The sequence below is a fragment of the Lactuca virosa genome, chromosome 3 (assembly GCF_052849685.1).
Source record: "Lactuca virosa cultivar CGN04683 chromosome 3, Lactuca_virosa_CGN04683_v6, whole genome shotgun sequence".
Lineage (NCBI taxonomy): Eukaryota > Viridiplantae > Streptophyta > Magnoliopsida > Asterales > Asteraceae > Lactuca > Lactuca virosa.
The window spans coordinates 441,888,361-441,899,378 of NC_136428.1; the positions used below are offsets into that span (position 1 = coordinate 441,888,361).

The 11,018-nt window shown below is 38.3% G+C and overlaps 1 protein-coding gene across 1 annotated transcript; it reads right to left on the reverse strand.

Annotated features, from left to right (window-relative positions):
* Nucleotides 1-5,794: 5,794 nt before the first annotated feature.
* Nucleotides 5,795-7,973, reverse strand: RS31 (RNA-binding (RRM/RBD/RNP motifs) family protein). Its single transcript, XM_079087170.1, has 5 exons — nucleotides 7,745-7,973; nucleotides 6,700-6,812; nucleotides 6,398-6,627; nucleotides 6,067-6,306; nucleotides 5,795-5,985 (listed from the first exon to the last, which is right to left on the reverse strand). The coding sequence occupies exons 1-5, from the start codon at nucleotides 7,848-7,850 to the stop codon at nucleotides 5,964-5,966; spliced, it is 711 nt and encodes a 236-aa protein (XP_078943296.1). The 5' UTR covers nucleotides 7,851-7,973; the 3' UTR covers nucleotides 5,795-5,963.
* Nucleotides 7,974-11,018: the final 3,045 nt, after the last annotated feature.

An 11,018-nucleotide genomic window follows, 5' to 3' on the forward strand; every position in this document is an offset into this window, starting at 1 on the left:
GCCGACCCACCAGTAGGAGTTGTTGTAGATGATTGTCTTTGTGATAATTGTCTATGTTTGCTATGTTCGCTACTACCTGATATGTTTATGTGCTAGCATGATATGTTATACGTCAAATGGTAGTAGAAGGGGAATAGTCCCCAAGATCGGTTGTTAGGACCGAAGGGTAGGTCGGGCACCCCAGATATTCCTGACAGTATGATTATGTTATGTTTTATGTGGTAGTAGTAGGGGGTGAAATAGTCCCCGTAACCGGTGGAGATAAACCGGAAGGGGTAGGTCGGACACCCCGGTATGTCTGACAGGGGTGGGTTAGGCACCCCGGTATGCCTAGCAGGGGTAGGTTGAGCACCCCGGTTTGCTCAGCAGGGTAGGTCGGGCACCCAGATATGCCTGGCATGGGGTAGGTCAGGCACCCCGGTATGCCTGACAGTATGTGATTGTATGGTATTTGGTATGATGGGGGAACTCACTAAGCTTTGTGCTTACGGTTTACAGTTTTGGTTTCAGGTACTCGTTTTCAAAGGAAAGTAGTCGGCTTGATCGCAGCGCATCACACTATGTTTTCCGCACATGAGATCTTTGGGATTACACTCTGATATGGTTTTATGATAATATGTTTTGATTATTGATACTTTGGTTTGACATGAGATATTAACATGAATGTTTTTATATTGTTGGCTTTATAATAACTTATTTAAAAATGAAAATTTTGGTCTTGAATTTTGGGATGTTACACAATAATTATAGTATTGATTTACACATTTAATACAATAAATACTTACATCTACCCTTCATAATAAAAGAATAGTTCACCATTGCCACGTGTCATTTTATGAGCCATTTAGCCACGTGTCCTTTTCTTAGCCTATGTGACACGTGTCATTAACTTCAATTTTACCTAATTAACAACCTCTACTCCATACAAGGTAATCACATTTAAATTTTTAATATCATCAACTGTAAATAAGGAAAATTCATAACCTACCATCATTTAAATAAGGTATTTCAAAAATAAAAACGTTATCCAGCTAATAACCCCACACAGCCTGTAATATGTTCATTAAAGTTTCCTTTATTTACGGTTTTCCTATTCTGCCCCCACATGTATTTGAATCCCTGAAAATCATGGCCTTATCTTAATATTACTTTAAATCAAACATACCAAAATTATAAATATACAACTTTCAAATAGAAATCCATAACATTAAATAACAATATATAAAATTTTGTTGTTTTTTAGAGTCGAAATATTGTAGAAAAATCCCTAAAATTAAGCCCATTCCATATTTATTCCCATTATATCAGTTTTCATTGTTATGTCAACATAAATTGTTTACATATATTCAACTTACACAACGATACTCGGATTTTACTTTTGCATCGTCCTGCATCCTCTGAGTTCCTTCATTAGTTCGTCATTCACAACAGATATTACATCAGGTTAGCTTTTCCATACTATATTGCCCCTAATTGATTTGATTCTTTTGTTCTTTTTTTCTTATGCATAAATCAGATTGTCTTTGTAAGTATCGATGAATCAATCAGTTCGACTTTCACAACATTCATCGATACTTACAAAGATGTATACATTTAGCATTGAAGTTTATAAAACATCGATTTTTAACTATTTTTCCAAGAAACAAAAATGTAGTTTTTAGTTATACCAACAAGTTTTATAACATCCCTTCTTATTTTGTTTCAAAAAAAATACATAACTAACAATGAATAACAACATACTTTATACTAATTGTTTCTTTCAATTCTTTTATCTTGTATATAATTATATTTTCTATTTTTTCTTTATGTATGTATGTAATCTGCCATTACAATTCCACTTTTGTCCCAATTTTACCAGTTATAACTTTGTATCACAAATCAATTAAAACAGGGGCAAATTGGTCATTTGATAAATATTTCAAAATAAGCTTTAGTGTGTATGTAACATCTGAGTCACCAGGTATTCCCCTTCTATTAATGTAAAGTGTAGTATAGTGTAATTTGTGAGAAGGGTCGTACGTTGGGCGTACATAGTGTACGCACGACGTACACGACCGCGGCGCGAAGCGGGGGGAGCCTTGCATACGTTGGGTGTAACCTGTCCAGTTGCAAACCCTAAATTTTAGGGTTTGCACCATATATAAAGACATTAACTCCATCCCAAACCTCATTCCTTCAGCCTCCAATGTCCCTAAAGAGTAGAAATCGAACCCTAAACCTCTTGCATGCTTTGTGAGCTAATTTGGTGCACTTTTGGGTGATTTTTGGTGATTTTGAAGAAGAAGAAGTTAGAAGAAGGAGCAAGAACATGGGAGGAGCTTGTAGATCCAGGGGTTTAGCATCTTTTCTGACTCATTTGAGGTATCAAGCTTCAAACTTGACCATTGCATGCTTATTTGTAGTTTTGGGGTGTTTTATGTGACATTCTGACAATGGGGCGAAGGACCACATTGTGGCTAGGAGATGGATTGCAGACATCGAGTCTGCACAGTTGACGAGCTTCTGCCCTGAGGGGTCGAAGGTCCGGTATGTTGCGGGATGTTTGAGAGACAGAGCTAGAGACTGGTGGGAGGCAGTCAGTGATTCGTTGGGAGCCCCAGCCATTGAGGCTATGACCTGGTCGGACTTTGTGACCAGGTTTTGGGCTGAGTTTGCGCCGGCTGTGGAACTTCAGCAGCTGGCCAGGGAGTTTCTGGATATGAGGCAGACTACTGAGTCGGTGGCGGAGATTATCGCCACGTTCAGGGAAAGGGCTTTACGGTGCCTCAGTACGCGGGGGATGAGGAGATGTGGAAGACCCGGTACCACGACATGTTGAAGGCTGACATCCGGAAACATGTCAGTTACTCGGCATGCCCGACTTTGGATTTTCCGCATATGAGATTCTTGGGATTTATACTCTGACATTATTTTCCTATGATATGTTTTTGAGATAGTTGATTTATGGGTTTTCATGATATGAGATAACATTGTTGGCATTTTCAGTAATCTGTTTTATGAACCTTTAAAGTAAAAATGAAATTTTTGGTCTTGGATTTTGGGATGTTACACAAGTAACTGAGAGAGAAAAAATAGAAGAGGTGTGAAGAAAATGGAAGAACCTTGCATCTATTTATAGGGTGGAGCTTCGGATTACGTTGGGCGTAACCTCGGAGTACGTTGCGTGTACGAGGCTCTAAGCTGTGCGTACGAGGGCCAGGTTTTGGCATCGCATGCGAAGCCGTGAAGAGAAAGCGAGGGTTCGGATCTTAGCCACGTGTCAGCCTCGCATTCTTCTATAATTTAATAAACTTCTAAATTTCGTAACTTTCGCATACGAGCTCTGTTTTTGATGTTATTTATATTCACGCATAGGTAGCCATGTGATCTACAACTTTTGTTTAGACTCCGTCGGCTAATTTTAACTTTATTTTTAAAGTTATATTTTAACAGGTTTAGACAGATAAAGTCCGTTAAAAGATCATAACTTTGTCATCCGACGTCCGTTTTTGTCTGTCTTTATATCGTTGAGTTCCTATTAATGAGATCTTCAATTCTCATTTAGGTCGTGTTGGCTAGAAATCGATCGATCTAAAATTCGATTTCCGAGTTGTGTACTGTTATGCTAAATCTTAGAAAAATCATAACTTCCTCATGTGAAGTCATATTTGGACGTTATTTTTATGTATGTTCTCGGTTTAACATATACTACAACTTTCGTTTAGATCCCTAAGGCTAAAGAGTAATTTATCAAAAAATCACTTTTTAGATTACGCGGTGCCGTGCCGGTTTAGCCGTAAAACTTCGACGGGTCATAACTTCTTCATTATAACTCGGATTTCAGCGTTCTTTATATGTACGGAACTCTTGTGACATATACTATAACTTGGTTAAGATTATTTATTCTAAATAATCTTCTATCAAAAAGTCATTTTTTGACGCTTATTGTTTCTAAATTGACTAGCTCGAATCTGCGGGCGTTATAGAGACCCACTCTCCCTTTTCTTTTCATTATAGCAATGGAAGGTCTCAGGTGGCTATCCGCGCGACATGCGATAAGGGTGTTTTTCAAGGAATTCAAATACCAAATGGATGTCCGTTGATTTCACATTTACTATACACAGATGACATACTATTCATAGGCGAGGGGTCGCAACAAAATGTTAAAAACCTTGCTAGTGTCTTGAGATGTTTCCATGTGTCTTCGGGTCTTAAGGTCAATTTCAACAAATCAAAGATTTTTGGAATTGGAGCAGAATTGCGTGAAGTTTCCAACCGGGCAAGACCGCTTGGTTGTGAGCTCTCATCTCTACCTTTTACATACCTAGGAGTACCGGTGGGGGCTAATATGAAGCTTAAAAAACATTGGAGGTCTGTCATTAAAAGATTTCAAGCTAAATTATCAGCATGGAAGTCAAAATCACTCTCTTTTAAGGGCAGACTTACGCTTATTAAATCTGTTCTTAGGAATCTTCCAACGTATTTCATGTCATTATTTGTCGCACTAGAGAGAGTTATAAATACTCTAGAAAAATTGAGACGTAGGTTCCTATGGGGTGGCTCGGAAGACAAATCGAATATCCATTGGGTGTCATGGGACAAAGTGATTGCAGAAAAAGGAATTAGGAGGTTTGGGGGTAAGTTCTATTAAATCCCTTAATATTTCCTTGATAGTAAAGTGGTGGTGGAGGCCTAGAACAAATCAGGGATCAATATGGGCAAAAACAATCATGGGCATACACAATCTATGGAATAAACCGGATGATTGCTATTCCAAGAAGTCAATGACAAGTGTATGGAATAACATAGCAGGTGTTGAACGGGAGTTCAGAAAAAAAAAGGGGATTCAAATGTCCAGTGTGATAAAAAAACAACAGATTCCTAATGGAGAGAAGTGGGTGTGTGGTATAACTTCGGATGACAGATACAAGGTGAAGGCACTCAGAACTATGCTGACAAAACATAACATGGTGGATAATGGTAAAGTTCCTTTGGATCAAGCAAGTGCCAATTAAAGTCAATTGCTTTAATTGGAGGGCTACAATTGGTAAAATTCCATGAACTGTGAAACTTTCCAACCGAGGAACATCTGTGGTTTGTACATACTGTTGTCAATGTGAATCATATGCAAAAACAAGTGACCACGTGCTTGTACAATGCCAGTTTGCAAAAACAGTTACACAGTGGATATCTAAGTGGTGCAATACTCAAATGGCAAGCTTCCAAACAGTGCAAGAGGTATTGGAGTATGCTTCAAACTAGGGCAATTGCCCGACAAAGAAGACGTTATTGTGTATTTGTTACTGTGTTTCGGAGTATATGGAAAAAAAGGAACAATCGATTATTCAACAACAAAATACCGACAACGAAGGTGGCAGATATAAAAGCAACCATGTTTTTATGGTTCAAACATAAGAATGGTAATGGAGGTTTAAAATAGACATATTGGAGTGTAAGTCCTTTAATAAGTTTGTAATTGTTTCCTAAGTATCTACATGTACTCCTTTGCTAACTAGCATCTTGTGCTGTAATTAATATATTTATTTGCTGGTTCAAAAAAATAATAATACATGTGGAATTTAAATAATTTAAAAATCTCACATAATAACATTTAGCTAAAGTCAAAAGTTTTAAGAAAAACATGTGTTAAAATTATTTTCATTTATTAGGGTAGATTTTGATTAAAATTATTTTCATTTATTAGGATAGATTTTGATTATTTAAAGTATTTATATATGGTCGTGCATATAATTGTTACAAGTGGCATTCATACTTTTATAAATAACTTGTTAAAATCCAAAAAAAATAAAGGCACTTGATGTAAAATATTGTTAATAGATTTGTTTAAAAACAAACACACATTTGTTATCAGTCCAAAATATACCACATAATAATAATAATCAACTTTCATCCAACAAACTGACTTCTCCACATATCCATCCATCTATACTTTCTTCCTAATAATAAACCTTCAACCCCTTCCTTTATCTTCTGACAGGAGACCGACTGTATAAAACAAAAAACATCAGACAATTAAATAAATATTCATCATCCACATTATCCAATATAAAATAAACATTATTATACCTGCGATACCTCCCATACCCGGGGCTTTGTGGGGCCCGATCCCGATCATACGAGGGTCCATTGTATCTATCATACACCGGACTACGTCCACCCCCACCACCCCGCCCATAATCTGGACTACCTCTCCTCCTGTAAGTGTAAGGGCTAGGCCACCTCCTATTGCTACTGTAAGGACTCTCCCCTCTCTCACCATCATCCCTCAATGCATACTCCACTGACACCACCCTATCAACAATCTTACTGCAAAATATTTATCCAACATTTTTATTTTTATTTTTTATTTTTTATTTTTTTTAAAAAAAAGTAATTAATTAATCAACCAGAGGCAGACCTCATGTGTGTGCATTCAAGGGCTTTGGTGGCCTCCTCTTGCGTCTCAAACTGGACAAAAGCAAAATTTCGTCTGATGCGAACATGAAGGACTTTCCCATAAGGCTCAAAGTGCTTCTCAATGTCACGAACACGTGTCCGAATCGGGTCAAAGTTTATTACAAACAAAGTCTTTGTTGGTCTCTGGTTTGCCATTGACTTTGAACCATCACGGTGACGACCGCGTTCCCCCTGTAAAAGATTTGTTGTAAATTAAGAGGTTCATAAGGGCAAAATTGGAAATTCACATGAATATGAACATACCCTAGCCCACTCTACTGAGAGCCTGCGCTTGTCGTATCCAAACGGGCTGTTGTCAAGAGCTTGAATCGCGTCTTCAGCATCACGTTCGTCTTCATAGTAAACAAAAGCAAATCCTGTAAAATTTTGAAAAAAGAAAAGTTAGGAAAAAAAAGCATAATAGAATATAAGAAATGTGTTGAGTGAAGACCACAATACACATCATCTATAAATGAGGGTTTCTTTTCTTTTCTTTTATTTTGTTTTGTTTTGTTTTCCCTCACATAAACTAGATAGAGGTATGAGACCTGCAAAGACCGATGTGAAGATCTGATAGGATGTACAAGTCTTGCAAGATGAACTAATTCATGACGATGATGATGATTTGATTGATGTGATGGCATGGCATGGCATAACAAAAAGATTATATCCAAGTCTCATGGAAATCTCAAGGCACAATGAACTCACAGACCCCAACATGAAAATTCTTGTGATATGGCAGATGAGTGAGTGAGTGAAATGTAGAAGGAATCCAGGATGAATATAAGGATGAGGTAGTAGTAGTAGTAGATATGTTTCCATGTTTCCCTTAAGGTTTTTTTATTGCAAAGGGAGAAGCTCATTTTCCCTTGGTTGTTGTTCCTGCGTCAAAACAAACACTTAAATACCAAGGCCTGTTCCATTGTAATTCAAATTTCCATGGCCTTGTTAATAATGCCCATCAGCAAAGCTACAAAACTAGCTTTATTGCAATTCTAGTCAATCATCAAGTATACTCAAAATCCATCTATTTTACTTCACCAAGCAATAAGGATAAACATCTATCCTAGATAACAAAAACGGAGCAAAATCAACAAGAAAATATGTTTGATCGATAACCAGTTCCTAAACCTAAGAGCCCTGTACCTAAAGGCATTGCCCCCTAGCATAAATTAAGACCATAACATCATCTACATCAGGATATTTTGACATAAAACCTAAATCGTTTTCCTTTCTTAAACTGATTCGTCATCCCATTTACAGGAAACACTCCTAAATCAGATTAATATCAAATGAAGGAAGAATATACCAGATTTCATATCAACGCGATCGACCCTTCCATATTTCCCGAACAGCCTCTCCAAATCAGATTGACGAGTCTCGTACTCGAAATTCCCACAGAAAATCGGCCTCATCTTCAAAAGGATTTTCAAGTTAACAAAATAATTTGACAACGAGAGCAAACCCTAAAACAGTAAAAGTGAATGGGGGAAGAATTAGGGTTGAGAGTTGAGACGGTGATATTAATACACGACACGAAGAAATAATTTTACTTTTGCTATATGCTACGTGTTATACTGATATAGGCTATGGACCATCCATCTATTGGGCTTTGGCCCACACAATGTCTGCAATTATTTTTGTCATAAATTTATTTATTTTAACTAGATATTGTTTCTTTCCGCCTACTTATTTTCGTTTACTTGAACCGGAAAACTCTCCTTATTTTGTTTTGTTTTGTTTCCAACCAATGAATTGGAAATATCCCTCACTATTTTTTTTAAAAAAAATAAAATTAATTAATTTTTATGATTTATAATTTTTAAATTAATAACAACCAAAAATTTTAATTAAAAAGAAAATGTATTTTATTAATTAAAATAAAAATTACAATAAACCTAAGATTTAAAAAAGTAGAAAATTAAAAAAAAAAAAAGAAAAAAAAATCAAACAAACCAACAACAACCCATGGAAAAGATTTTTTCAAAATTTTTTCCTTTTTCTTCATCACGAGCTCGAGAACCGGTCCCGAGAGATGGTCGGTGTTTTCCATCAAGAACTTCATATCCTCCATTTTTTGTCTCTCCGAGCGTTCCTTCTTCTTTTTCTTTGTCGAACGTCAAACGTTCAGAGAAATTAATATTATATCGATCAAACGACACTGTTATTTTCCGCATTTCGTCAACGTCCATGCCGAAATCCAATGCACCTGAAGAAGTCCCTTTTCCCTTCCTCTTTGCTTTGTCCCTACCCATCGGTCGGACAATTTCTTCTAGCTCAAGTTCGTCTTCCTGATTTAAATCTAGACTGACCCGAGCATCGGAGGAAGTTGTGTAACCACTAGAACTCGTTTTTGTTCGCTTTGATTGTTGTACTCCAAAAATAAAATTTTGCTCGTATTTTTTCCACCTAGGACATCTAACCAATAATTTCCAACAACCGTGCCACTTGAATGGTTTTCTAACTTCCTCAAGGTAAAATTGCAAAGCTTCTTGAAGTATTTCTTCGTCGCCTTGGCCGCTTTTTTGTTGGGTTTTTAGGTTGTTGTACAACCCGTTTATTTTTGAAACCCCTTTGCTATTTCTCGAAACTTCGAATTCAGTTGGTGTTTTGTACGGTAGTCGTCATCTTTTTCTAGCTCCTCCCGAAACCGTTTTAAAATACGAAACCAAAAATGATCTCCCGGTTGTGCATTTCCCGTTTTCGAATCCTCAGAAATGTCAACCCAAGCTTTTACCAAAACTAGCTCTTCTTGTTGAAGCCATGTTGTCGGCTTTTGTCTTCCCGGTTGTGCGACACCCTTGCACTCTTGTTGTTTTCCTGTGCGTCGTTGTGAGGGTGGTGTGGGTTTAGTTTCGGGAACCATCTCTTCTTTCTCCGAGTCATCCATGTAACACCTCGTTTATTAAGTAAGTAAATAAATAAATTAATGAATGTATAGTAGCCCTAAAATAAATAATTATATAGCAAGGTGTTGGTCTCGAGTAGCTAATTGTCACAATTTTAGAGATTGGGGGTTAAAAGTGTAAAATTCGGACTTAATTTGTAAGTATTATTGAACGCAAGGACTAAATGGTAACTTCTGGGACTTCATTTGAAGAGATTTTGGAGGCTAAGGGGTTGTTTGGTAATTTAGGGATCGAATTTGAGAGGAATTATGGAAGCAGGGGTGTAAATGGCAAATATTGTACCTAAATTGTAATGGGTTTTAATGCTGAGGGCTGAAAGGGTAATTTATGGGTTAGTTTCGAAAATATTTATAAAGAGCGGGACTAAACTTGTTAAATCGAATGAAAGTTTGGTATAACATGGGATACACCTGTGTCCCTTCCCATCGTCTAAGCCCTAACCCTAATACTCAACATATTCACCAGCCGTCATGTGAGACTCCAGCCGCCAACCTCGTGTTCAGTCGTCGCTACGTCGATGTGACGTCCGCCGCTCGCTACCGTGCTGTTGAAGCGTCGCCGCCACCACCCGCTGCCAGCAACGCCGCAAACCACTGAGAGATGCATCGAAGACCGCGGGAGGTGTTGTGTTCGTCGTGTGAGGGTCGGGAGCCACCGAAAACGCATATTAAGTCCACCTGCAACTCATCTTTTCTCGTTCTCTCGTTCTTTTCTGTAGATACGACGTCGGAGACGTCGTTACACTCTTGGGCCGTTGTTCTCATCTTTTCCGGCGATGCCTGCCACCAAGGCGGTGGCTGTATAAGTGTATGTTCGAGTGTACATGTTGGTTACTGTATTCGTGGGGTCATAGGTGCGATTTTTGGCCGGAAAACCTACCGCCACCACCATGAGGTGGTGGCTGCCACTGTTTGCTGCCGTTTTCTACCGCCCATTGCCGCCACCAGCCACCGTGGGAGGTGGTTGTATGTGTGTATATTATGTGGGTGTTTTAATGATGAATGTTATATAAGTTTTTCTTAGTCAAAAGTGAAGAAGATCACCGCCACCACCAGGAGGTAGTGGCTGCCGCCGTGAGCCGTCATTGACCGCCACTACCCAAGGTGGTAGTGGGTGGTCCCCGACCCAGTGGAACCCTAATGGACCTAAAAGCTTAATTTTGGACTTGGTTGGCTTGTGATTGGGTTAGAAACCCTAATTAGGGTTTAGAAAACCCTAATTTTAGAAAATGTTGGTTTGGACCTATCGGGACTCGCGTTTGGACCAGTGGATAGATGTATGGCTTATTGCCAATTACACTATATGATTTACCTAGCAGATTGAGGGACTTAATGGATTAAGTCCTTAATGGGTTAAGTAAGAAACACTTAACCCTAATCGCCATTTCATGTGAAAACCCTAATTGTTTTGGGTTTTGAGTTGGACCCTTTCTGTTGGGCCTAGATGTTTGGACTATTGATGCGCCATCCAAGAACAAGTATAAGGACTAGAGTATTGAATTGGGCCTTAGGATAAGGCCCATTGGAAAGGCTTGGGCCCAATTTGGAAAATTTGACCATAGATGGGCCATAACTGGGCCTTGATGATTATGAGATAGTGGACCGTTGGATTGCCAAGTGTTGGACCAGAATATATGGTTGGGCCTTAGGGTAAGACCAGGTAGAGGATTGGGCC